Here is a 26,769-nt window from a genome sequence, read left to right as displayed (position 1 = left end):
ACAGGCTTAGACTGGGAAGATAAGAACAGATGCTTCTGAAAAGTGTGAAGAGAATCTATTTCACTCTTTCTTCATTACAGATGATCAAAACCCCTGGATGAACATTTCTGTCCCTTGATTTCTGTGGCCCTTGTGCCCCTCTTTGCAATCATGAACACTAGAATTGCTACAGGACCTGCCTGGGGAGAATCCTGGTCCTTAACGTACAGATGGAGACTTGAGTCATGCAAGTTCCTCAAGAGACGAAGCCCAGGACCTGCAGCATCCCCCATCTCTGGGCATCCTTCTTTCATCCCTTCAGGCTCCAAAAAGGACTTTACTATCCTCTTAGCTCAGATTAGTCCTGGTTGTATTTAAGCACAATTAACCTACATTTGTGGGTGGATTTCTTGCCGATTTGAGCCGTTACGGGACAAATCTGCTTCTGTCTGTGCTGACAGATCTGCCATGGGCAGTGTGAGAGAGATTCAGCGGGCCAAACTCCCTGTTTGCAGGATCAAAGTACGTCAACACGAATGGAACTGACTCTGCTGCACACGTGGGCACGTTTTGGCACGTCTGCTTATTCTATGTTATGCAAATAAAGCAACATTTAAAATCTGGGTATTTACATATTTCCAGACAGAAGTACCCTTCTCTCAAATGAGCCATTTCGCCTTCGGGAACCAGTTACCCAAGCAAGTAACATCTGGGAGGCTCATGAATTAATGGAGGCTTCCACATGTGAGGGAATGGGGCAGTGGGAGCACTCCTGGTTTGAAGAGGGAGAGGGTGCTCCATGCCGTCGGCACCAGGGGATCCAGAGCCACGGGCCAGCTAACGGCTCTCTTCAGGGGTCAGGGGGCCATGGAAAGGACTGGCATTGGGTGTCCCTCAGCTGCCACCAGCATCCTGCCCTAGTCAGCAGCGAACACGCAGGGGACTTTTTAGGTCAAACTTGTCAAAGCCACCTGGGAGGCAAAAAGTGTCGCATGGAAACAAGTGGGGGAGCATCAACATCCCGGCTCCAGCGCTGAGCCCCTCAGCAAGGGGCACGGAGGAGGTTCACCCTTCCCACACCGACTTACCCAGCCACAGGGCCCCGTCCGTATCCAGCTGCGTCGCACCAAGCGGAGAAGAGCCAGAAATGGGGGCTTCGTTGCCAACTTGAAGGGAACCGTCTCTCTGTACCCTGCTCCCACAGGGAGGGAAGAAGAAACAGAAGATGATTAGCAACCTTAGAGGAAAAACCCAGAGCTGCCCTTTACTTTATGCTAAACCCAGATGCTGGGCCTCGGCTGGAGAGGAGCGGGGGGCAAAGCTTTCCCTCTGGCCACAGAGCCGGCGGTGAGCATTCCCCTCCAGCATCCCCTGGGCATCCCACAGCCCCGTCACCGGCCCTGCCAGCAGCCACGGCTTCCTCCCGCGCCCTCCAGACCCACCCGCAGCAATCCCTGGCATGCCAGCCGCATGATCCGCTCGCCACTCCCACCACCAATAAAAATAAAAGGGACGGCTCGGGCTCAACACGAACAGAATGTCAAACACTCAGCCAGCTAAAATAAAAGGCACGAAGCTTTCGTACCTCCTCGAGCCTGCCCCTTTGACATTTCCAGGCGTGTCACAACACGCGCCCCTCCACCGCGGCACTGCCCACATGCCTCCCCCTTTATTATTATCCAAGAAGAGGAGTGACCCTTGGGGATCACAGGGCATGGAGCCACGGCCGTGACTCAGGCTCCCTGGTTCACAGCGTGCCCATCCCAGAGCAACCTGCCACGGCCCTGCTCTCCCCTCCCTGCTAGGCTTCACACCTGTATGCTTTGATGTGGATCCACTCATTGGTGTTGACTGGGACCGTGGATCGTAGGACGACTGGCTTGGAGCCGAGGTCGTAGGTCATTTGTACAAAGCCATCCACGATGGCCAGGGCGATGTAATCTGATCGCTCCAGCCCCTTCCCGCTCCACAGGATCAGCCCCTGAGTGGCTTCTGTTTTGATGCTTAGTTCAAAGCGGTTTGACTGCAAGGCCTTCTCGCTGCACGGGGGAAAGACAGAGCAGAGTTAAAAACATGGTTACAAAAGCAACAGGCAGCCAGTCAGCTCCTCGGAACAGCCTTCTTTGTTCCCAGCTAATTGGCTCACCCGCTGAGAATAACCTTCAAACGACCTTTGGCATCAAGCTACTCATGTGGTCTCAGTCCCTACCTGCTGCACTGGAGGGGTCACAGCCTTTGCAATATCCCAGGCCTGCTCAGAAGGTCTGGTGCATGGCAGGGGGAGCAGATGTAAAGCTCTAAACCAGGCCACAGGATCAAAGAAACGCTCCTCTGGAGGTCTCTAACCCAGCTCCTACTCCGAGTAGGACCGTTGCCAGTGCTAAATGGGGGCGGCCGTGGCTCTGCCCAGCTGAGCTTGGGAACACCAAGACTGGAGCTCCTCCATCTTTCTGCTGACCTGAGAGGGAGCTGCACAGTTCTCCCGGGGATGAAGTGTCTTCCCCAACATCCAGCTTGAACCTCCAAAGACACTGGGCAACTGCCCCTTGCTTTTGCTCTCCACGGAGCACAAGGTTCAGACACATCAAGCCCTGCAAGGTGACACACAAGCCTTGGTTTTGCCTCCTCATATGCAGGTGCTGAAGGAAGAGGTCTGTTACGTGGGCTGGTGAACAGCACCAGGCTGGCCAGCAGAAGGGTTTCCCCTGCAGAGCTGCCTCTGATTTGGGAGAGGTCGGGACAAAGAGGGCTCTGTTGGCAGCAGCTGAGCTGGGGTCGACACCATTTCACCATCCTGCTGGCAGGCGTCCGAGGTGCAAGCAGAGCTGGGGCACTGGGGGAGCACCCTGCCTCATGCCATCACCACACAGGAAACATTTGCTCTACCACTGCCTCTGCTTGACCCAAGCTCAACGGGAACCTGAGGCAGGGGACTGTGAGATGATGAGCACCCCGCAGCGTGAAGGGGACGGAGACTGTCCACAGAGGCAGCAAAGCCTTCCTTCTCCCTAGACACGGTGTCTTTTCCCAAGGGAGGAGTGAAGGGAGAACAGCATTTCCCCCACCTTGGCATCCCCATCTTTGTTCAGTCCCTTTTGGAACAGGCAAAAAGGTCTTGGCAACAGGCAACGTTGCCACGTGGAGTTGCCCCCCCCTTTCCTGGGATGCTCCGAGACACATCGCTGACACGTGCTCACACAGACCAGACAACATGGGCAACACAGACAGCTTTTTATTCCCAAGGGACACTGCATCCAAAGGGCTGGACGAAGGCTGTATTGTCAAGGTAACTCAGCCCTTCTCCTCACCCATGGCTATTTGCTGTCTGGGTCCCCCAGGAGCGAGGGCCAGAGTTAGAGCTGCGTAGGAAAGGAATGCTGTTCCTACGCTGGAAGGACAGGGCTTCCTTTTTGTTTACTCTTACCATCTGCAGAGCTGTATCCCTTATAAATAAAAAGCCAAGGGTATGGACACACAGAACACGCACAGAGACAAGAGACATGCTGAGGCAGCAAGAGCAGGGCACGAGACACAAGAGCTGAAAGCCTGGCACAGACTCACCTGGGCTCCGCGGGATAGTCCAGCGCTTCGGGACTTAGATGCAGGAAGAAAGGGGAGCATGCCATAAGCGCGGGAGAGCAGAGGAGCCCCTTCCCTCCCACCCCGCTCGCAGAGAGGGAACAGCCCTGCTCAGCAGCGACAGCTCCTCACCCTACACTACACCCAAGCTGAGCAAACCGCCCGTTCCCAGCGGGAAGCCTCCGCTGCTCTCCTTGGGGCTGAGTTTCCTCAAGCCAGCGAGACAGGTTTGCAAGTTGTTGCTTAGCCAGGGTGAGCGTAATAAAGCCAACGAGCAAACACAGCCTCGTCCCAGTGGTGTAGGGACTCTGCAATGTTCTCCTGGGTCAGGACTATTAGTGTTTCTGCTATCACCCATGCTGTCCTGCTGGGATGTGTATCCAGCAAAGAGCCTCCAAGGATGGGGAGGATGGAGGAAAGGAGTTTTTGGTAAGCAGCCCTGCATGAGGATCTTTTCCCGGACAGCCCTGCAGGCAGGACTCAGGCTGGTTCTTTGGGATGCTGCAGAGTGGGATCCCATCTAGGCAGAGAGCTGAATCGTCCCGTAAGGCCTCTGAGTCAGCCTTGGGACACTTGGGCAGCAGGGTGTGCGTGGGGAAGGGGAAACCCAGGGCTACAGCTGTCCTGCTGGCACTGCCTGCAAGCGTTAGGGGCTACACCCCTGGCATTACAATCAGCTCGAACTAGAGGTATATATAAAAATGTATGCTCAAAAAAATAAAATGTACGGGCATGTCATGGCCAGCAGAGCCCAGAGAAGCAATTGGAGTGTTAGTCCGGCCCAAGGCACACCCCGGTGTCTGCCTGGAGGCAGAAGAAACTACTTTTTATGGGCAGCCCAATGGGTCCTTCAGCCCTGGCAGGGCTAGTGAGCGCTGCTGCCAAATCGCAGCAGAGGGATCTGGGGAGAAGCGCTAAGCTCCCTTGCAGGATGGGGCATGCACAGCCAAAATAGGCTGGCTCAGGCCGGGAGGAGGCTGGGAATGGTGACCTTCCCTTTGCAGAGCGCTGGGAGAGGCAGGACACAAAGGTAGCAGCTTTCTGCTCATCTGCAGGGATGTGGCTCGTGTCCGTGGCAGAGGGGCTGCTGGGCACCCTGCCCCGTGGGCAGAGTCGTTGTGTGGGCAACTGCATGCCTCTCACTGCTGTAGGGCACTGTCAAGCTTAGGAGGATGCTCGGCTCCTAGAAAGCCCTTTCCAAAACACCAGAGCAACCCCCAAACTCTTGTAAACATGCAGCTGATGGGCTCTGTGGCTCTCCAGGTGTTGACATGCATGCATGCACGCAACTCAGCCTCCCGAGCCTCTGCCTGACCCCAGCTTGCAGAAAATGAGGTGAAATGAGGAGGATGTGACGGGCAGGTGTCACTCAAACTCGCTCCCCACACAGTGGGGAAAAAGGCTGCATGTACCAGTGCTTCTCCTCCACTCCTGCCGCTCACCAGGACAGGCAGACAGCAAATCAATAGCTGTCAAGCCCGCTCTGGGGAAGAAGCTCTTCTCCCCATCTGCTTGCCCAGGCCCTTCTTCTGCCCCCCTGGCTGCACTGCACGTTTTAAGGGGTTGCCCAGGCCACGCACCCCTGACCAGGGAACATTCTGCTAGATCCTGGCTTCCTTGCTACAGCAGCAACGCCACATTCATGCTGGAAAAAAACACCAGGGCAGGACTAGCACCCCTTATTTCTATCGCCAATGCCTTTGCTGCTGATGGAAGAGAAGTCACGGGATTTTCTTCCTCTCTACTTATCTGTTTAAACCAAGGCTAAGGTGCAGCAGGCTGCTGGGACAATGCCTGGCTGCAGCAGAGCCAGGCAGCGTAGCTCCTGCTGCGTTTTGACTGTGTTTGGGCCCCTGCACAGCCGTGAGAGCTGCGGTTAGTACCTGCGTCCTCCCCACCCTGACGTGGGAAGGCCTGCCCACGGCAGACCCCTGGGAAAGTGCCCGTATTCTGCCTCCCACACCTCCCCTGCAGGTGGGCTGGTGGTCGGGGTGGCAGTGGGAGATGTGGTGGAGGGCAGATGGCTGCAGGGAAGAGTTGGGCAGTGGGGAGGACTGTACTTACGCGGGGATCTCATTGGTCAGGTGGCTTGAAAACAAAGAAACAAGGACATTGAGAAGAGACGGACAGACAGAGACTGACAAACAACAGCTCAACACAGACGTCCTCCCCAGGCAGTGTGTTAGGCAACAGGCAGATGGACGGAGCCTAATCCAGTTCCCTGTCCCAGTGCCGTGGAGCTGGGAATTAACCACGGGGGCTGCAGGAGCACAGTGCTGGGGAAGGGTACTGACCCAGACTGCAGTGCACATATTTGGACCCTGTGGTCTCTGGCTGGACTGGTCCCTGGGCTTCTCTGCTTATCCTGAGAGAGAAGCCCCAGGGACCAGCCCAGCCAGGGAGACCACAGGGTCCAAATACGTACCCCAAGCCCAAAGGGTCAGGGTCGAGCAGATGCTGGAGGAGGCTAGCCAGACCCCAGAGCAGCAACAGCCCGTCCCCACAGCCAGGGAGACAAAGGAGCTGGCAGGCAGGCGTGAATTAAACCACGGGCAGAGCTACCTCTCCCCTCAGCACAGCTCACACAGCCCACAACCTGTTCCTGAGCGTGTGGGCAAAGAAAGGCACCAACCAGGAGCAGGGCACAGGCCACACTAACCATCTTCATGGGGTGCACTCAGCCAGCTCTATCCCACTCCCAAACCAGACGATGCTAACCCAGGTGGTAGTCCACAGGCTGCAGAACGAGAGCATCCAGTCCTGCAGCTGGCCATGCACTGGCGTTGGGAAAGCCCTCTGCCAGCAAGGCAGCTTCAGAGGTAAGAGCTGGAAGCAATTGCTCACAGCCCCAGTTTGGCTTGACCCTCTTTGAGCACTGCAATTGGACTTCTTTGACCCTAGCTCTTCTTCCTGCTAACAGCCCTAACTCCTTGTTTTGACCCTGGTTCAGCTCAGCAGCCAAGTTACCTCTTTGTCACGGCATTGTGGTACTCCATGTATGTCCTACCATCAAAAGCAACGGCCTCTGCATCTCCAGCAGCCTTCTCAATGATCACTGGAGGTGGGAAAAAGAAGAGCTGTCAGGCAACATAGCATGGCCTGTCCATCCTTGGAGACATGGAAAATCCCCCTTTACACTCAGCATTTGTAACAGGACGAAGACATGCACAAACCTGCCATCCCTTGGGGCATGTCAGCACTGTGGCACTAAGCAAGCCCCTGGAAAGGTTTGATGTGGCTTTAGAGCCTGTGAGTTTGAACCATCTCCCTGTTTAGCAGCCAACTGTCATGAAATCTGCAGCCTTGGTGGTTTCCTGGCTGAAGCTGGGGAGAAACCTGGGCTTAGCGATGGCCCAAGTGCTAAACTCAGGGGAAGAACCCCTGATCCGGAGGCAGTTGGCAGGTGAATCTGCTGCAGCACCAAACCACGTTTCTCTGACCCAGGCTGTTCCCAGTGAGTACAGGAACCTAAGCCAGGCTCAGGGTGCGCTGACGGGAGGAGGTGGCAGGGCTGGGTGAGCATGGGCAGCAGCATTTGCCCTGCCGCTTGCAGTGTAATGCCTGCATTTCTGAGAAGTGGCATAGCTACCCAGCCACACAACAGTGCCAGCCTGCAAATGCCACAGCTTGTCGCCCCCGGATCCCTCCCGGCAGCCACAAGAAGGACAAGACCTCAGCCCTGGCAGTTTTGAAGCAGTTTCATTGCCACATCTAAGTGTGTGAGGGTCCACGTCCAGCCCTACCCTGGCAGTCTCACCTTTCTCACAGTGAGCCCCGGAGAAGCCCCTCTGGCAGGCACACTCGTAGCTCTCTAGCCGGGGGCTGCAAGTGCCCCCGTTCTGGCAAGGATTGGGTTTCTGGGTGCAGGGGTGACCTCGGAAGGGGGAGATCTCAATGGCGCTGCGGATGTTCTGTTCCTTCAGCACAGGAACCCCCTTGACGGAGATCTGGCACGTGGAAGCAAGAGGAAGCACAAGAATCAGCCTTCATCACCCCACCTCTCCGCAGGGCCAGCGGGGGTCAAAGGCCAGTGTCCTCAGAGGGGAAGGGGGAGAATCCAGCCCCAAGCCCTACGTGTTCCTGGGACACACCCCGGCCTCTCCTTCTGTCACTTTTTAGCCTAGTGTGCACCCCCCCCCAGTGAACATGAACCCCCGTGCTGGGGCAGCCCGCTCCCAGGCTCATCCCCCCTCTCCAGTGATGCTGGTGCGGATGGTGTGTGTCCCAACCAGACATCTACCCTACCCCAGGCTGCCCGCTAGAGCCTTACCCACTGCACAGCTCCATCAAAGCTGGTGGAGATGGCAGCTGCTCGAGCCAGCTTGCTGAAATCAGGGGCTCCCCCCACATAAAATGGCTCCTTCAGGTTCAGGAAGGTGTGAGGCACCTAGAGAGGAGAGGAGAGAAGGTGAGAGATGGAGAAGATGCCAGGCTAGCCCTCAGCTGCAAGCTGGGCTCTTGGCCCGGCTCCATGGGGACTAAAGGAGGCTGCGAGCAGGGCAGCACTGCAGGCACCCACGCACAACCAGAGCCAGGCTGGTGGGAAGGAAAGCAATGCCCGTCTGTCCCCCGTGCTCCGGGGCAGGGCTGGTGGGGGGCACTGCTGGCCATCTCTGCGGAGGCTGGAGCAGGAGCACCCCTCAGAAAGCACGCCGGGGTCCTGCACGGCCTCAGCCGAGAGGTGGGGTGGGCAGGGGAAGGCAGGCTAGGCTCAGCATCCCACCTGGGACCAGGTTCCCACCTTCTCCTCTGTTCCCTGTACTACTCCTGCCGCCCACCCTGCCCCAGCCCGGCCACCCTCTGCCCCCCTGCCCTGCCTGGGGCTACTGGCCATGGCGCTGCCGCAGCGAGCCGCTGCCGAGCACAGGGAGCAGGATGAGCTCCGTGTACCTGGCACCAAACCAGGCTGTGTAAAGGGCGCTGGGAGACAAGTGAGCAAATACTGCTTCAGTCTTGCCTGTTTAAACCCAAATGTAAGAGGGATTCAGCTTGGGTTCATCTGGCTGCTACAGGTCCCCTACAGCAAACGGCGAGAGGAGGTTCTCCTGCTTCTCACATGGCTGTGTGTTTGGAGGAGAAAGTCTCCCTCCTTGCTGTCACCCTGAACCCCAACTGCACAGCGCGGCAAGTCCCAGGTGAGTCTTGAGCCACATGGTTCACAACAGGAGCCACGTCCCTTCCTGAGCACCTGGGATGGACCCAGAGGCACGGCAGCAAGGCAAAGATGTAGTTATATGAATCACTAACTAATGCTTTGTGGAGTTAACACAAGAAACATGACCGGATTAATTGAAATGCTTCCGAAACAAGATGTAACAACTGGCTGGAAATTAATGACAGAACAGGAAACAAGTGTCTCTAATCTACAGAGATCCTAAAGCTGCTTGGTCAGATGAGAAGGGGAGTGGGTGAAACACGGAGATCTGAATGGAAAACAAAAAAGAACAACGTGCCAATGTCAGATGAGATGGAGGTGCAGTGGGTCATACTTATCTTTACCTTACGGGATTTCTGGGATCCAGACAGCAGGGGAGGGAAAAATACAAGTGAAAATCAAAGGGAGAGAGAGAAAAAGAGAGAAAAGGGAGATCAGTGGGTAATGTCGTAACATGCAGGACTGCAAGACCACCACTGCAACCAGTGCCCGGGGTAGCCAGGGAAGGGGAAGGGGAGCTGCAGAAGGCAACAGGAGGGGCCGCTGCCACCCTCAGCCAGGGGTAACCTTCGCTTAGAGAGAAGCTTGAAAAGATGAGTGAGGGGAGGGAGAACTCCCTTCTTTTGCAGGAATGCTGCACAATCTTGATGCTGCACTTCTAGGTGGATCGTAAGTATGAGTTCAGCAGCAATAGGGGCTTTTCCTGCATTAACAGCTTCCCCGTGGGAAAGGCGGAGGGAAGGAAAGCCAGTGGCCCTGCCACAGAACCCCAGGGAACTGCTGTTTGTGCAGAGACAGAAGTGCAGAGGGGACAGGGCACAGGAAGAAGTCAGAGAGGTAAGCTGCCACCCTGGAAAAAGAGAAGAGAAGGCACTAACGGATTGAGCAGCAACAGTGCAACGGGGATTTTACTATTCTGTGCCTTCCTCCTGGCCGAGCTCTGCGCAGTCAGCACCATGTAGGGCTGAGCCCAGCACCAAGGGCACAGGCTGAGACCCCCAAGGGCCCAACGCAGCGGCACCACGGGCTGCGAGGGTGCCTTGGGTACCTGCCCCAGCACAGGGACGGCTGAGGATCTGCAAAAAAAGGGCAGGGGGGTGCACGTGTGGGTGAGAGGGGGGCTCAGTCAAACACCCCCCTGAAACCATGGACCTAAGGATCGGGGCAGGCGTGTCACTGGCAAAGGTGCTGCAGCTCTGCGTGTGGTGGGGGACAAGGAGGGAGGAAGAGCTGGGAGAGGTGAGCAGTTGCTGTCCTACAGCCCCAAGGCCAGGCCACAGAGCAGCTAAGAGAGGCAGGCAAGCTCTGCCCTGCAGCATCCTTTTCTCCCCAGGTCTTGCCCGCTCCTCCTCCACACTTAAAGCCATGCACCACAGAGATTAAAAGCCCACGAGCCTGGGGAATTCTCATTTCACACATGAGAGGAGCAGGGCTGGAAGCCCAGAGAGCTCTTCCTGGCCCATCAACTCACCGGTGACTCTCCCATCACCCTCTCGCTGTTGTTGATCCTCATTACCCCTTTGCGTCCGTTCCTCTCCAACAAGACGCTTATCCAGGCATTGAGGGGAACTGGCTCTTTGCTCCTGGTGGTAAGGGAGGAGGAGACACATGGGGTGAGAGCTCGGCCATCACCACCTGCAAACGCAGCGCTTTAAACCTCCCCTGACCAGCTTGGGCTGCCCAGGCCACCCCAGCTTGACCAGTTTGGGCTGCCCCACTTCGCAGGCGCACAGGCAGCCCAGCATTAGCCTGGGAAAGAGGGACAAGCTGGGGGTCAGGCCCAGCTCTGCCCTGTCCCACAGAGGGACAGTTGACCAAGACCCATTACTGCCACAGCCAAGGCCAGCATGGAGCCTGCTCTCCCCCAGTTCCTTATGGTTTTCTGGGGAGGGGAGCTCAAACCAAGTGCTGGACGCCAAAAGTCACCCCTGTACCTCGTGTCTCTGTCACCACCAGCACCCTGACGAGCAGCTCCCCAGCCCACTCTACCTGAGCACAGCCGCCCCTTTGCCCAGGTCGTATCTGTACTCCAGGTAGCCATCGTGTAAGGCCAGAGAGACAAAGTCCCCTTTGCCATCTGTCTTCTGGCCATTGTAGAAGATCATGCCGTTGGGGTTCTTGGCCAGGAACACAACTTCCATGGACATTTTGTCCCTGAAGAGAGAAGGATTACGGATACCCTCCAATCCAGCTGCCCACGTGCTCTTTTCCTCCACCCCCATGTGCCGAGCCCTCGGAAGTCCTCTGCCTACCTGGGACTACAGGTATGGCAGAGAGATGCCACCCCTGTGAGGCACCCTTGCCAGGTAAGAGGTGCAGCTGCCATGCTGGGATGCTGCTCCGCAGCGCCTATTTTACCCAGCCTGTCGCAACGCTGAGCACCCAGGTGCTTGCTCAGTCTGGCTGCAGGGATTCTGGCAACGCCAGTCCCTCCGGAGAAAACCTCCAGCAGGCAAAAGGGAAGATCTCGAGGGAGAGGCAGCGTGTGACAGGCGAGGCTCAGGGCACAAGTGCTCTCCCCTGAATCAGCCAGGCAGGCGATGCGCTCGCCGGCCCCTCTCCCGTTCCCTGGCACTTACTGCAGGTCAGGAACGAAGGTCTGCAGCCCGTTCAGCTCCAGGTACGAGAAGCCATTGAACTCCGGGAGGAAGGGTATGGTGTGGTCCTGCTCTGTCACTGGGCACAAACGAGGGAATGGTGAGGAAGAGGAGGCAGAGCAGCTTCAGCCAGCGCCCCAGAGCCACAGCAGGCAAGGCCTCCTGGCCACCCAGGCTGGGGAGATCAGCACCTTCAGTTCCACCCCCTTCCCCAGCCCCGCTCCTCTGCCAGCTCCCGTCCCACCTAGCTCGCAGAAGTCTCCTTCCCGGCCCATGGGACAGGCACACAAGGCACCTCCCTCCGGCAGCACCAGGCAGGTGGCAGAGACGTGGCAGGGCGTAGGGTCGCAGGGGTTCCTCTCGTCGGCACACGTTGGGCCTGCAAGCGGACAGGGCAGCCTGTCACATCAGTGATCTCGAACCAACAGCCACCGGGCACCGTCTGGCCAGAGGCAAATGTCTCCGGTGCCTCCTCATGCCCTGCCAGCTTTTTTCTCCAGTCTCAGGTTGGGTTCCAATGACCCAAGAAGCACTCTCACAGTGGACCCCACAAACGGCAGGTGATAGCCTTGCCACACTATGTCCCTAAAATGCTAGGGGACTTTTTTTGTGCACAACAACAAACAGATCCTGGTCTTTGTCTTATGTGCATACAGAGAGATCTACATTCTAAATTTATTGACTTCACCGGATGCAGCTTCATCCTACTCTCCTCCCTCTAACCCACTGCTGACACTCCACACCACATCCCTCCCCACTGTGGCTCATACCACGATCCCCAGAGGCTCTGAGATCCCTCAGACCCACCCTGCGGGATCCAGAGCCCCAGCAATGCTGTCCGCAGCCCCACTCCCCCTCCCCGTACCGGTGTAGCTGTAGAGACACTCGCAGTGGAACATCTCTGCCTCCTTGACGTGGCAGATGCCACCGTGGTGGCAGGGGTTGGGGTGGCAGGGGTCGTTGCCGCACTCGCCCACCCCGCTGCCATACAGCACATCGCTGCCTTTCTCCCGCAGGTCGTACATCTGGTTGTTCACGTCCAGGAGGCGGATGCAGCCCTTCAGACCCGCGGAGGCCGCGGTACGATCCGCCACCCTGAGGGGATAGAGGACAAATTGGTTGGGGGGTTTTTGTCCCCGAGGACAAAAACACACAGGCTCTCCAAGCATCTGGGTCAGTCCGTGCTCCCCAACAGGGTGTTAAGAAGCACCCCCAGGCCTAGAGAAGCCCCAGTCCCCAACAACAGCCTGCTAGCAGCCACCACGGGTGCTCTGCCTGCAGTGACTCCCTGCCCTCACTCACGCAGCCATCTGATCCTCCGGCGCTCCCCCGATGAACAGATCCGTGTCCAGGTTGAGGCCGTCGGTGCCCGTCGGGCTCTCCCCGCTGACGTGGGGCTCCCCGTCGACGGACAGCATGCCGCTGCGGCGGTTGCGGTTCACCACTAACTGGTGCCACTTGCCAGGCTCAACGCGGACCTTGCTGGTGATGATGCCCGTCCCGGAGCCAGTGTTAAACCTGGAGCAGAAGAGGGGGGGGGAGGGCTGTGTCTGTGCCACCCGGCGGAAAGGTGACCTCCGTGCCACGGCACGGGGGCTGCTGCACCCCCGGGAGAAGCTGAGCGTCGGGACTGACTGCCTGAGAACTTTGCAGGACTTCGCAGAGTCCAGAGGTCTGCCCTCCACCTCACCTCATCCCGAATCCACACCTTTGGCTTTTGGAATTGGGAAAATCATTTCAGCTCAGACTTCTGGGGCCTTTCTCCCTTTCTTTTTCCTCCTGCATTTCTTTTTCCAGTACGAAAACAGCAGTAAAAGACGATCTCTCCCTTGCTCAAAAAATCAACCTCGCACACCTTCCAGCTTTTCAAAATTCAAACTGAAAGAAGTGAATTAACTTTGCAGAAAAGTGCCACAGGGAATGAGTCCCCTTAGTATTCCTATTACAATGGAAAAAACGCTCCTCCTCTTGCTCATTTGATGCTGCTGTTTCTTAGCCTGCAAGCTTGAGCCCAGCATTCTCCTGGTGTTCTGCAAGGACCATTCTGGCAAGAGATTCTGCAAGGACCATTCTGGCTGCTCCACATCCTCCACACCGCCCAGGGCCGAGGGGAAGGGCACCCACCTGAGCTCCACAAAGCCGCCAACCAGCGCCAGGGAGATGAAGTCTTTGCCGCGGTTCTGCCCGTTGTAGAGCAGCAGCCCGCTGAGCTCCACGGTCCTGAACTCCATGGCGATGCGCACGGTGTGGTACGCCTTCATCATCTTGAAGGCCAGGTAGGACTTGCCACCAAAGCTGGGGATGAAGTACCTGATAGCTGCAAGAGCCGGGGCGGGCAGGGCAGGGGTAGAGAAAGGGAGAGGGGATGCAGTAGAGGCGGGAACAGACATGAGCCTGTGAACATTTTCCTAGCTGTACACAGAAACAGCAGGGAGAAGCTCGCTCTCTCCTCTGGGCCCATGCTCCTGTGCAATCATCCCCTGTCACCGCCTGCCAGACACTCGCACTGGCAGCAACCCACTCCTCTTGTGAAGGCATGCCCCCCTCCAAGATTGCTTCCAGGCTTTACAGACCTGTGGTATTGCTCCCCCAGTTCTTAGCTTCCACGGTGTCCCAGTCGGCTCCTCCCAGGTAAGGACTGTTGGCCCTTTCCATGCCCAGCTATCACATCCCCCCACGCCATCAGCTGAGCTCTGCTGCACACACAGATCCTCATAACAAAACTTCCCCGCTCCTTAGATAATTTTCATCTGTCCTCCCAAAATCCCACATGACAGATTTACATTCATCACTCCAGGCTTCTATTTACTGCAGCTGAGATTTTCCAAGGGATCAGGAAGGCCAAGCCCTATTAAAATTAACAGGGCTGGATACCCACATCCAGCAGCAGCTTTGAGCACTCCAGCTTATAGCTTTAGGCACAAAGCTTTTCAGGAACAAGCACTCACAAACCACCCAGAGCCCCCAGCACGGCACTAAACTGGTAGTGGGAGCTCACAATAAATACCAGCAGTGCTGGTTAAGCGTGGTGCCAGTCTGCAGCTGCTCACTAAGCACTGGAAAATCGAGCCTCAATTATCAGCACACATCTCCTGGTGTTCGAGAGGACAGCTAGTACCCGTCTCTCTGTTACACTAACTAGCAGTCACTAGCTGCAGGAGCTGCGAGCTGAGCTAAAAAAGCAGCAGCTCACAATCCCCGTGCTTCGGGGCACTGGTCTATCCGAAGTGGAGCCAGGATGAAATTGCTCCTGGCACCTTCTTGCCGTGCTCGCCCTCGTGCAACGCACAGCGCGTGTACAACCGGTTCTTGGCAGAGCGAAGAAAATTAAATCAACCCCTGCCGTGCCTCCTGCCCGGTGCACGTGCGGTGCCAGTGCTTAGTTTACGGGGCTGGGTTATGTTGCCCCCCCCTCAAGTCTGTACGGACAGAGAGAAGTGAGGGGCACGTACGTTTTTCGCAGACGGCCCCCCCTTTGCCTGCTGGGCAGCTGCAGGTGAACTCCTTCCCGTCGTCCTCGCAAGTGCCGCCGTGCAGGCAGGGGTGGGAGTCGCAGGGCCGCGTGGGTTTCCTCGTGCCGGGGGGCTGGCGCGTGGGCTTCCGCCGGGTGGTGGCGGGGAGGGTGGACGTGGGTCTCTTGGTGCTCGCAGCTCCTGCTGCTTTGGGGCTGGGTCGGCCCGCGGCGCCCGGGCGCGGGCCGTGGGGTGTGGTGGCAGCGGCTGCCGTGGGGTACCGCCGTGGGGTGGTGGCGGGTGCCACGGTGGTGGCCGTGGTTGTGGTCACAGTGGTGGTGAAGAGCCGGGGGATCCAGTCTGAAACGGGAGGAAAACGGGAGTGGAGGCTGGTGCTTTGCAACCCTCCCTGGCGGAATTTTAAAAAACAAAACAAAACCAAACCAATAAAAAAAACAAAACAAAACCAAACCCAAAACAACAACAACAACAAAAAAACAATCGGGCTTTTGGGGTGAGATGGCAGCAGAGAGGCTTGGATGGGTCACTTTCCCAGGCTACGTGCACCCCAAAGTCTGCTCCCCTCTGCTCTCCAGACCCCAGAGCTCCCAGCTTACAAGCCCCACAGTTTGTCTGTCCTTCCCCCCTGGTGCGGGGGCAGACATGCTCCCAGGCAGAGCTGCATGCCCGGTGCAGGGATGGCCGTGCACCTTTCTTTCCTGGAAAAAAAAAATCAGTGTTTTGGGTTTATCAGCATGGGATCACATGGGCCGGGCTGGCCACCCCCTCGGGAGCACCAAAACGGGCTCGTTTTCTAGGACTGTGGGCAGTGTCACATCGCCATGGGGCAGCGCTGCCGCTTGCCCTTGTGCTGGGGAAGAGGGGAACAATTTCACCCCCTTTATTGCCTTCCAGAGTTGAGAAGGAGTCTGGGCGCAGAGGCTAACCTGTGAGACCTGCTCTGGAGCAGGAGTAGCATTTGACAGGTTAATGCTAGAGATGAAAAGCCTTGGCAAGACCAGAAGAGCCAGCCTGCCCGTTCGAAAGCTTAAACCAAGAGACGGGGACTGGCTGCAGACAGGGAAGGCTCACCAAAGTCCATGAATTTGACATGCTCCTGCTGGGGCTTCTTCACCAGGATGGTCTTCTTCTTGGAAGCTCTGATCTGCTTCAGCAGGGCCCCTTGGACATCAGCTGCCGTGTAGGAAGTAGCTGATCATAGCCAAGAGGAGAAAGGCAAGAGTGAAAATGCAGGCCCACCTAGCAGTTTCCCTCTTGTGACCTCCCCACAACGCATCCAGATCATCCCTTTCCCTAGGAAGATGCTTCCAGCCTTTCAAGCACCAGCTTGGGGTGCACCTCCTCCCAGCTCTTCTCACAGCATCTGTTGATTTTGCTGGACAGAAGACATAGCGCCGGCAAATTTTAAAAAGTTTCTTTCATGCTCCTTGCCACACGCATGTTTCTCAGGCCAGCAGCCCCGCTGGGAGTGCCTGTTCCTTCCTCAGGCAGATGGTGATGCCCCAGTGAATGAGCACTGGGCGGGACTGGACTCTTACCTGGGTCAAAGTGGGACTCCACAATGACACGGACAGCGCTGCTCTGCCCCAGGTCTCGGACACGGATGCTCTTGAAATCCTTCTTAACATCAGAATTACGGAAAAGCTCATCCAGCTAGTTGGGCAGAGGTGAAGGAAAAAAGATAAACAAAGTGGTTAATGGGGAGATCCTAGGTCCTTCCAGCAAAAGATCTTGAGTCTCAGCGAGTCTCCTTGGTTTCAACCCACAGGGGTTTAAATCCAAACCTTTGCAAGACATCCCACTGACACATGCAGAGAACCCTGCACTGTGTAGGGTGATAATTTTAGATGGTCCCTATTCTTTATGGCCTGCAGTCAAAGGTAAGAACAGGATCCAGAAATAGTGTGGGGATAGTAAGTTATCCCCATCATACCCATGAAGAGCAGAACAGAGCCTGACCAGAGACACCTTGCAGTTCATACAGGGATTTTCTACTGTGTGGCATCTGTCTTACTGATCTCTTCTAAAGCTGTGTAAACCTGCTTAGGCACTTCGGAAAATTCCACAAGGCACCATTCTGCATCTTCAAGTGCCTTATTGCCTTTTAAAACTTGGCTCTCAGACACTGCAGGATTTGTCTGAAGTCACATGAAGGAGACAGTGACAGTCCAAGGCTTACAGAAAGTTGGGGCTTTAACACCCCTGCTAGAACTCTGTCCAACCTCGTGCTGGACCAGCAGTCATCACGGCTAGTGGCCACCGCTTCCTCCCCTCAGCTTCAAGGCAAAGACAGAAGAAAATAATTAACTGACTAATGGTCCCATGGTATAGTCTCACCCTATAAATTTGGGAATAGTGATCTCACGAGGGGTAAAGGAGCACATCACACCCGCGGGCATTTGCAGGTAGGTTGCCCAGGGACAGCAGGTCTCTGCAGCACCGGGCTGTGGCAGGAGCACTCAGCCCAGCCACAGTCGGTCTCTGGGACATCAGGCCTGTACCATGCCTCCATTTCCCCAGCCTGGGAAAACAGGAACCAGCCAAGTCTCTTGCCTTCTTGAGGGGCAGAGAATGGGTGAACCAGTGAATGAAGCTTTTGTGTGCATGTTTGCATCCTCAGATAGAAGCCACTGTTGTACTGGGAAATATCGCTATTGTGATACAGAACTGCATGAACCATATGGTCCATATGCCAGGCACACATCTGCTTATATGACTGTACTAAAGGGCTTGCCAACTTCTAAGTGCAGCTTGGAACCGGCTCTAAATATGTTAATCTCCTTGCAAAGATGCTTTGTATTTGCTGTGCCACACTGCAGGCTACAGTACAATGTTGCTACCCGACCCAGCGCTTCCTTGGCATACCCATATGTACACACTGCCACGCAAAGTCCGCCTACTCCAAGAGCTGGCAATGCAGGGGGGTTCTCCTTAAATGTGGGAGACTGCATTTACACAAGCAGCTTCCCAAATCGTGCAGCTGAACTGGAGGGGCAGAGGAGTTCTGGTCATGTTTTTGTCTTTTCACGGAGATAGGGACACTTTGGGAAACCCAGAGTGTTACGGCAGAACATCTTGTCTAAACAGCCCCACCACCAAGATCAAGCCGAAAAAGGGTAATTTTTCACCCAACACGTAACAAAGGATAGAACCCACTGACACAACGTGTGGTAGAGGCTAATAACACATGTAGATTAAAAAGAGATCAGATAAATTCACAGAGGGTACCTCACAGGCAGACCTGGTGCATCATCTCCTAAGTGCCCACCCCATAAAAACGCTGGACCTGGCGATAAGCTGTGTGTTCACTCCCAACTTTTGTAGGTTCAGCCCATTTCCAAAAAAAAAAAAAAAAAAAAAAAAAGCCCACCCCAACATGGAGTGATGGTCCTCCAAGGCACTCAACACATTTCGCAGTGAGTTCTCTGCGCTCCCACTTGACAGACAGCAGTGAGAGGCCACGGCCTCCCCAGAAGCCATCGCAAACGAGAAGGCAAAGCAGGAGGAAAACCACAACAATTCCCGCGGTCGGGACCACAGAGCGTCTGCAGTTACAGAGGGTGGTGTTGGCACAGGGTACTGTGGCTGGCGTGAAGCACAGCAGGCAAGCAGCCCTCCCAAGGGGAGCCAGCCACTTGAACAGACAAGCCCACTTCGTAGCAGCGGCTCGGAGAACGCCTGCTCGCTTGAGAAGGGGAGGACTTCGTTCCTGGAAGTGAGCATTTGGGGTTTAGTCATCCGTCCACCACAGCGCAGAGGTGGGCAGGGTCCTCTCTTCTTTTGCCCTGACCAGAAAAGCCCCAGCCAGACTTTTGCACAAGTGCAAAGAACTCACCGCGCTCTCAATGCTCCTGGCCGTCTCCCCAAAGAGCTCTGACTTGGGGTCAGCCATCTCGGGTGTGTAGAACAGCTCCTGGCCTTCCACCTCCTCCAAGATGAGGACTCCTTGGAAGACTTTGGTAGCTATGGGAGGGAGGGTACACAAGACAAACGCCTTTAGTCGGCTTGTGGGCAGGGGACAGGCGTGTGGCTGACAGCCGCAAGGAGCGTTCGAGTCCCTGGGGGTGGAAAGGGTGATGGCAGTGTGCGGGTAGTGCCAGTGTTGGGGTTAGTTTGGATGGGTCTGGGAGAGCGCCATGGAGGATTAGTATCAGAGGGTGCTGGAGCAGATGGCAAAGACCAGGCTGGAGGTGGTAGCTTTTACCATACGGTTTCCTCTGAGCTCCGGCCCGGATAGCAGCCCCCCTGCACCGGCTGAGTAACAAGAGAAAGACGTTAGCCAGAGCAGCACATAGTCAATACGGCAGGATCAGACACGGGCATGCAAACAGCGGGCAGAGGAGGGCAAAATGTGGACTCTGGGCAAGGAGAAGACCTGTGCTGGGAGAGGGAAGCAGGGAACCTGCCAGCTAACAGGCTGTGGCCGGCCTTGCAAAACCAGACTGAAACTGCAACAGGAACCCAAAGTGTGGTTCCCTTCCAGGGGAGCTGGGGGAATGCAGAGGCAGCTACAGAAAGGTCCCCGCTGTGGGTGACCATACGGGAGGTTCCCAGCAGCTGTCCTTTCGTGGGTGAAAAAGGGAACGCGGTGTCCAGAAGAAAAGGGGATGTCCTGTTGGAAACCCCAAGGAACAGGGTCAGTTCAGAAGGACTTCGGTGAGCAGTGAGAAAAAATCTAGGAGATTTCCCCAGAGCAATGATTTTTAGGGTAACAAGGATGTACGTACAGGGCAACCAACACTCTGACCGAGCACAGGCGGCTCAGTGTTTCTGTGTTTCCTCAGCTGGACAGTGTGAAAGGGACTGTAAGCAGGCAAGACAGATCCCACCTAGGTCGTGAGAGCAGTGCACACCCCTGGGAACCGCAGCACGAGGCTCCCCAGGAACCCCAGCAGGGACACTGGGGCTCTGGCTCTTCTCCCTGCCTGCCCTGGCACCAAACTGGTCCTGGTCAGCCCGGCTCCCCTTATAGCCAGACATACGTAAAATGGGAATCCAAGAAATTCCCTCATCTGCCTTAGTGTCAGTCGTGAGCTCTGCAGAAGCCTGGGCAAAACGCTGGTCAAAGTTTTAAGGTTGTAGCCGCCAAAGAAGAAAGTGGTCACCTAAGTGAAGAAAACACCTAAGCAGACTGCCCTGGCTCCCCAGGTGAACAGCAGCACCCACCCAGCAGTGGGACTGGCTGCTGGGGGCTGTGGATGGGCTACCACTACCATGGCTCAGCACGTCCCCATGAAGGTCCCCTCGGGGACATGCCAGCCCCCAGACTGGCCAGAGGAACCGTGTACCACGCTGCTCTCTCCCTGCCAGGCACCTCTCGGTGGCACCTCTCCCTCCCCTGCACCCTGCAAGAGCTCGGGCTGACTCCTGACCACCAAAAAGAGAGCCCCAGAGCCCAGCCCCGAGGACAAACGCACCCGGACAGTTGCTGCCTTCCGCATCAGCAGCCGCCGTCTTGCCATCGGAGCAGCATCCCAGCGGGGTGTTGTAACACGTGGCCCTCTCGATGGCCGGGGTGGAAGTCACCTGGCTTTCCTCCACCTCCTCTTCCCCTGCAGAGCATTAAGAGGAGCATTCACCAGCAGGAGGTCAGACCCCCACCTCTGCGCCAGAGAACGAGGCTGATCCCCGGCTTCATTTCGCCATGAGAGACGGGGTATGGTTTAGCCCACCACCGACCTGCCAAGCCCAAGAAGTGCACACTCACCGGCAGAGCCTGCCCCACTAGATTCCTGGTCTCCACTGCTGCCCATCTCTTGGTCTCCGCTGCCTTCTGCACTGCCCGATTCAACGTAGGCAGGCTGGGTGGTGGCCAGGACCACTGGTGCGGTGGAGAGAGGGCGGACGGTGGTTTTATACACCCCGTGGGTCATCCACGGTGTCGTGGCTGGTCTGGCAGTCGTGACGCGCCTTGTTGTAGGGTGATCTCTTTCCGTAGGCCTGGCTTCCAACAGCAGGGAGGTGGTAGCCAGCTCGGTGGGTTCTGGAGCCCGGGTGGTGAGCCGCAGTGGCGGTGGGAGGATTAACTTGTCCAAGGGCAGTGTGGGCAGCGGTGTGGGTGGCGAGGTGTGGCTTGTGTGAGTGATGGACTCTGAAAAGAGCAGCAGGACAGGGTAGGTAAGGAGGGGCAGGTCTGGGAAAGGCTGGCCGTGACGCTGGGAAGCACGTTGCAAACCCTCGGGAGCCTGCCCCAGGCAGTGCATCTGCTGTGCCACGAAAAGTCACGGCCCAGCCAGGAACCGCAAAGGGAGGGAGGCAGCCAGAGCCAGGTCCAGTGTCCGTTTGGAGAGCTGGCCCTGCCCCGGCACCCAGAGCTGCAGACACTCACCGTGGCACTGCCCCACATGCTTCACTGTGATGGCTTGTCCCTGCCGACAGGCAATGGTCTTCAGCTGGCACTGGTCCCCATAAGTCACACCATCAGAGCCACACACCTGGGAGGCAGAGGGGAAACATGAGCTGCACCCCTGTCCTCCTCTGAGCCCGGGGCAAAATAAACCAGTCCCTAAACACTGGGAGCAGGGGCTTTGCAGGGCTCCCTCTGAGGTAAAGAGGGGTTTGCACAGAGGGACCCAAGGGCGGGCTGTGGAAGCCCAGGAGCAGAGCAGCTCCGAGGTGCCAGATGGGGCACAGAGCACCCAGCTCTGCTGGGAGACACCCAAGTCTCGCACGCCGCCCTTCCCCACGCAGTGACCAAACTTGCCCACTTGCTTCTCGTGGTGGGGGAAGAGACATCAGGCTCCCGTGCTGCCGGCACCGGCCCGAGGCAGCCGAGCTAGCCACACATCCCCGCGGCACGCCACTCAGCCCCCCGGGGCTGCCTCTCCTGCAAACCTTGGTCATGTTGGCCTCCGAGCAGAGCGGGGACGGGCACTCGCAGTGGGCAAAGCCGTTGACTTCCACGCACGAGGCCCCAAACTCGCAGCTCATTTCCTCGCAGGATTTTGGGGCTGAGGGGTCTGGGGGTGGGAGAGAAGCGGGGAAGAGATGACCAAGAAAGCACGTACTGAATCAAAATCCATCTCTCCTCCCAGCGGGTCTGAGCTCCCCCAGGCACTCACCAGAGCAGTTCACACCAGTGGACAAGACAGACTTTCACCAAACAGAGAAACAGTCCCTCGTGCTATGCATGAGTGCACAGATAACAGGAACCCAGCCAGGAGTGGAAGCCAGGGCCCCTTTCCCCCAAAGCACAAGCACACACGGTGGGAGGGAGGTTAATTCTTTCACAGTCCTGTGTGTACCCAAGCACCCACTTCTTGGTGACCCACTGAACCCCTCTGGTACGTGGGCCCCCTCACCTTTCTCACAGCCAGTCATGCCCAGCTTGCTGCCGTTGGGGCACTGGTTGCATTTCATGCCAGTGATACCAGTCTTGCAGGAGCACAGACCAGTCATCTGCTCGCAGTCATCGCGCACTGAGCCCACCGGGTCGCAGTTGCAGGCTGGGCAAGAAGGGAGAAAAAAGACACCGTTTTGCTGGTGGATTTGTGGAGCCAACAGCAGACTGACTCAGGCCCCCCGGCAATCCAAGAGAAGAGCGAGGAGAAGGGTCCAGGGGAGGACCATAAGGCTGAGTGCCACCCTGTACTTACTGACCCCAAACCGGCTGCAGGAACCTGCCTCCACCCGCCACCATCTGACCACTGCCCCTGCGACCCCACGTTCGCCCCACGGACACGTGCAGGGACACCAGGGCTCGTTCCCTGCTGAACATCTGGCCCACGAACAGGAGACACCAGCTCCCGAGCCATGCTTCAGGCCACCCTGCACGGAGCAAGCCACCCAGCTCTGCAAAACCAGCCGCTGGAGGCGACTTCCAGCGGCACCAACACGAGGGCTCGCTGCTTGAAATATCACAGCACCCCGCTGTGCCTTGATTCCCCCCCCCCCCCCGCAGAGAGAGGCAGGGAGCTGTGCATGGGGTGACCTCCCCCCCCCCAGCCCTGCCCGCACTCACGCGTGCAGCCGCTCTTGCTGTCGGTGACGATGCCGCGGAAATTCCAGAAGCCTGGCTCGCAGCGGTCGCACTTCAGGCCCCCCACGCCTGGCTTGCAGGAGCACTGCCCCGTCGCGGGGTCGCAGGCTCCCCCATAGGAGCCGTAGGGGTTGCACTGGCAGGTACCTGCGAGCCAGAGGGGAAGAACGTGAGGCTGAGTCCTGGCCGAGGAGGAGAGGGGACACACACACACAAACGTCGGGGGCTGCATCAGGGCAGAGGGACCGACTGGCGAGACTCCGAGATGCTGAGCCAGGGTAGGAACGTGGTTTCACGCCGGGCAGGAGGAGGTTTCACCAGCTGCTCTCAACATTTCTCCTCTGCCCCAGTTGCAAGGGGGAACTAAACCTTCAGGGATTAACCCGCTCGTTTTGCTGTCATCAAGAACTCCTCTCACATTAACATCAAAGGGGGAGGAAGCTATTAGAAGTTTATTATTAATTCATTTATTAGGAACTTGATGGAGGGAAATGATCCAAAGATAGACAGAGAGACGCTCCCTTTATCCACAGGGAGCAGTAGAAAGGGAGCAGGGGGTAGAGAAAGGGAGACCTGGGGAGCAGCAAGTAGGGTGCCCGAGCACATCCCCAGACTGCCAGAGGCGTGGAAATGGCATGTCCAGAACAGGCAGCTATGGATAAATCTGCCCTAGGGGCTTCAAGCTGCTGGTTAAGTGGCAATTACCTCCTGATGCATGCTTGCTGCCAACACAGGGACACAGGTGGGACAGAAACTGGTGGGATGCTGAATCCCAGTCAACTGGGAGGCTGTGTCCCTTGGCCTGGAGGGCAGGGGACAGGACTTCCATCAGACACAGAGGAACATCACCACCAACCGGCACTGGCAGGGCGATGCTAAAAGCAAAATCCTTGTGTCCTCCCTAGCATCACTCTGACCGGCTCCTCCCGGCTCTGCTGGTCCCCCTTGGCCCAGCACAGGCCACACCACCACGTCTCTGCTCCTCCGTCGCCCACCTCACCCCCTGCCAGGAGATCTCTGGACATCCTCTGAATGCTGCTGCTTTTTAAATTATACGGCACATTAAGCAGCACTACATCCTCATCTAGCAGGCATTAGCCAGGCCCAAGCCCGGCGCAAATTGTGTCTCCATGGGGTAATGTGTTTCCCTAACAGGCAGCCACAGCCTCAGCTGTTAAGAGTTTGCTAATGCTTTTCAAAATGCGCCTTCTGCTAAAGTGCTGACTCCAATAATTATTTAATAAACATTAATGAAACAATTGCCAGCTCAGCTTCCTGCCGTCAACCACTAGTCACTGGTCCTGGGGTGGCCAGCAGAAGGTCCCTAGGTGAACCCAAGAGCTCTGTTCCACCTCAGCCTGCAGTGTAAGGATACAAGCAATATTTTTGTCACTCAGGCTGGTGAAAAGCCCTAAGCCTCTAGCAACGGGTGGAGGGTGCAGAGAGCATGGTCTGGCCCTAGGGGCACCTTCTGGGGCATCCAGCACAGACTCAGCACCAGACAAGTTTTGAGCCACCATCCTGTCCTCCTGCATTTCCGAGGGACTGAGACCTGGAAGTTGAAGGAAGTTGACCTTTTGAAAGGCCAAGAGCATCACTGGTAGATACAGAAGGCAAAGTATGCGTGTACATCTCCATGTGTGCATGCTGTGAGCCTGGAGCTGGGGAAAAACGGAGGCTTTCTGAGCCTGGGAGGTCACTGGTAAGCTAAGGAATGGGGAAGGTTCACCTTCCATTGTCTCCCTGGGATGGGACCCCAAGTCCCACCTCCACTTGATCTTTCCTCCCTTCCAGCCATCCTTGAAGGTCCCTCATGCCCCCTGAGGTGGGAACACAACATTCACTCACTTGGGCATCCAGCTGCCCCCACTCCGAGTGCCAAGGTCATGTTGTCTGGGCAGCATCCGTAGATGGTCTGGCTGCAGTGCACAACCAGGAGAGGTGGCGGGGTTGTGGCGAGGGCTGCAGAGGAAGGCAGAGAGGTACGGGTTATCTTTGGCACGCAGGCTGCTTCAGGGCAGTCTTGCCAACCTATGGATGGAGCAGCTAGCAGCTTTCCCGCAACACCGTGTGGTCCTCGCAGAGATGCTGGGAACGGGTGATGCGGTGAGGTCCTAACCTTGCCCAGGGAAAGCACGGGGCACGAAACAGGAATGAGGCAGCGGGGAATCAGCAAACCAACCCCAGGCACTGCTGTGTCCTTAGGGAGCGCTTCCTCGCTTAGCAAGGGCATCTGTTACTGCAGGGCACCAGGCTGGGGACCAGAGCACGCAGCTTGTGTCAGCCTTGGGGACTGGGGGCCTTCGGGGGACTCACCACGACAGGCTCCTTGGCTAGTGACATAGAGATCCTGGCGTTTTTCACACCGTGTCTTCTTCAGCTCACACTCGTTGGTGTAGGTCACCCCATCGGAGCCACACACCTGCCAGGACAGGGAAGGGAACGGCTCAGGGCAGAAGGCAGGTTCCCTACCCATGGGATGCCCTCTCCTGCCCAGGAAAGCATGCGGGAAAGCCACCGGGAAGGAGAGAGGAGGGGAGCGAGGACTGCAACAGGCAGCCCAGAACTGCTCTGCGTGCTTACCGGGTTGCGGGGCACTGCCAGGCAGGTGAAGTCACACACACAGCGGTCATCCTCAGCATCCTCGTCCCACCAGCCCCCGTACTGCCGGCACCGATCCTGCTCACACTCGCTACCGTCGCCGGAGCCCGAGCCCCCCGAGCCGCACTCTGGAGCAAAGGAGGATCCCGGTGAGGAAGGGCTCACACCCAGCAAGGCAGATTAGGGGAAAGTGGAGGGGAAGAGGCCAAAGCCCTTTCCCTGACACAAGCCCATGCCCTGGACAGGGGAAGCAGCCCGCAGGCTCATCTAAATCACAGCAGGCTTAACCTCTTCAGCACAGGCAACCCCAGAATCCTGGGGGCCCACATATATCATTCCTGGACCTCAGAGAAGATCCCTCTCCCTTAGGAAATGCAGATTCTCCCACCGCTGTCACAAGGTTGCGCTAAGCCTGCAGAATGCAAACTGGAAGGGGATGCTTTAGCAGGTGGCCTGAGGTCTTCCTCTCTCCGGCATCACGGCAGGAGGAAAAGCCAGGATCCTGTGGCTACCAGCGTGCTGCAGGCTATCTGGAGATCAGACCGCTAACAGCCATGCACAGGAGGAAGGGCTGCCACTTGACTTACTGACAGCTTAACTCCATGCTTTGATCTGACTCCTTCCCATTCTCCTGCCCTCCCAAACACACAGTGCAGCAGGGAGATTGATGCTGGTAATATAAACATGGAAACCAGAGCAGAGGAAGGGATGGGGTTTGGGTTTAGCTTGAAGTTCAGTTAGGCAGATATTCTTAACAATATATAAACTCTGTCCCTAGCGTGGCTGCCTCTCCATAAGATGCTCAGAGCTCCAGCAGCAAGAGAGAGATGTTGCTGATTTCAAAGGCTTCTTAAGTGGGGGGGGGCAGTGTGTGTGTGAAGGAAAACCTGGGCCTTTTTATTGAGTGATCAAAGGCTGGGATTTGGCATTACACAGAGAATTATTTAAGATCTTTTCCCAGAGGGACATCAACCTGAAATTCCCCAAGGAGGGCTGTGATCAAACACCGTGTTATGTCTTCCCCTCTCCCTAAGCTCTGCCATGGCACTGAAGCCCTTTCCAGCTCGACCACACGTACAATGAGCCAGAGAATCTCAGCTCACCAGGTCGGCGCATCAGAGCGGCAAGGTTCAGGCACCTCCTGCACTTGGATTCAGCCAGCGTTAACCCACGGTTTTCCCTCCGACAGTGGAAAATCTCAGCAGGTTCTTAGTTTTTAAGCCAAGCCAACCCCACGACCTTCCCTGGCACTCAGTACCCAGTGAATAGTGGCCACAGGCCAGGCCCTCGAGCAGCCCCCGGGGCAGAGGGAAGCAAAGTGGCAAGCAGGCTCCCTGCCCCTGGAACAGGCTCCGTCGCTGAAGTGTGAAATTAAAACAGTGATAACGTCGTCCTTGCCCAGCCGAT

The 26,769-nt window shown here is 56.8% G+C and overlaps 1 protein-coding gene across 7 annotated transcripts in view; it reads right to left on the bottom strand.

Moving 5' to 3' along the window:
• AGRN (agrin) overlaps positions 1–26,769 on the bottom strand; it is a 120,710-nt gene that overhangs the window by 3,595 nt on the left and 90,346 nt on the right. For 3 of the 7 annotated variants that reach the window (XM_033007553.2, XM_033007555.2, XM_033007558.2), the window contains 28 exons: positions 25,345–25,490; positions 25,078–25,183; positions 24,610–24,723; positions 22,744–22,908; positions 22,085–22,228; positions 21,618–21,742; positions 21,112–21,217; positions 20,491–20,874; positions 20,201–20,335; positions 18,619–18,746; positions 16,322–16,436; positions 15,855–15,974; positions 14,763–15,122; positions 13,435–13,627; positions 12,613–12,828; positions 12,176–12,405; positions 11,555–11,689; positions 11,293–11,389; positions 10,703–10,867; positions 10,185–10,296; positions 9,058–9,069; positions 7,829–7,945; positions 7,316–7,505; positions 6,526–6,613; positions 5,623–5,646; positions 3,541–3,573; positions 1,794–2,018; positions 1,068–1,171 (listed from right to left, as the gene is read on the bottom strand). In XM_033007553.2, the coding sequence (XP_032863444.2) occupies positions 1,068–1,171; positions 1,794–2,018; positions 3,541–3,573; positions 5,623–5,646; positions 6,526–6,613; positions 7,316–7,505; positions 7,829–7,945; positions 9,058–9,069; positions 10,185–10,296; positions 10,703–10,867; positions 11,293–11,389; positions 11,555–11,689; positions 12,176–12,405; positions 12,613–12,828; positions 13,435–13,627; positions 14,763–15,122; positions 15,855–15,974; positions 16,322–16,436; positions 18,619–18,746; positions 20,201–20,335; positions 20,491–20,874; positions 21,112–21,217; positions 21,618–21,742; positions 22,085–22,228; positions 22,744–22,908; positions 24,610–24,723; positions 25,078–25,183; positions 25,345–25,490 (4,089 nt within the window). The remainder of the gene's footprint in view (positions 1–1,067; positions 1,172–1,793; positions 2,019–3,540; positions 3,574–5,622; positions 5,647–6,525; positions 6,614–7,315; positions 7,506–7,828; positions 7,946–9,057; positions 9,070–10,184; positions 10,297–10,702; positions 10,868–11,292; positions 11,390–11,554; positions 11,690–12,175; positions 12,406–12,612; positions 12,829–13,434; positions 13,628–14,762; positions 15,123–15,854; positions 15,975–16,321; positions 16,437–18,618; positions 18,747–20,200; positions 20,336–20,490; positions 20,875–21,111; positions 21,218–21,617; positions 21,743–22,084; positions 22,229–22,743; positions 22,909–24,609; positions 24,724–25,077; positions 25,184–25,344; positions 25,491–26,769) is intronic. The other 4 variants (XM_033007557.2, XM_033007559.2, XM_033007554.2 and 1 more) reach the window with 3 other exon arrangements.

Source organism: Tyto alba, unplaced genomic scaffold (genome assembly GCF_018691265.1).
Source record: "Tyto alba isolate M040663 unplaced genomic scaffold, T.alba_DEE_v4.0 Super-Scaffold_20000042, whole genome shotgun sequence".
Taxonomy (NCBI): domain Eukaryota; kingdom Metazoa; phylum Chordata; class Aves; order Strigiformes; family Tytonidae; genus Tyto; species Tyto alba.
The sequence above is the reverse complement of the archived record's forward strand: the minus strand, read 5'-3'. Positions and strand labels throughout refer to the sequence as shown.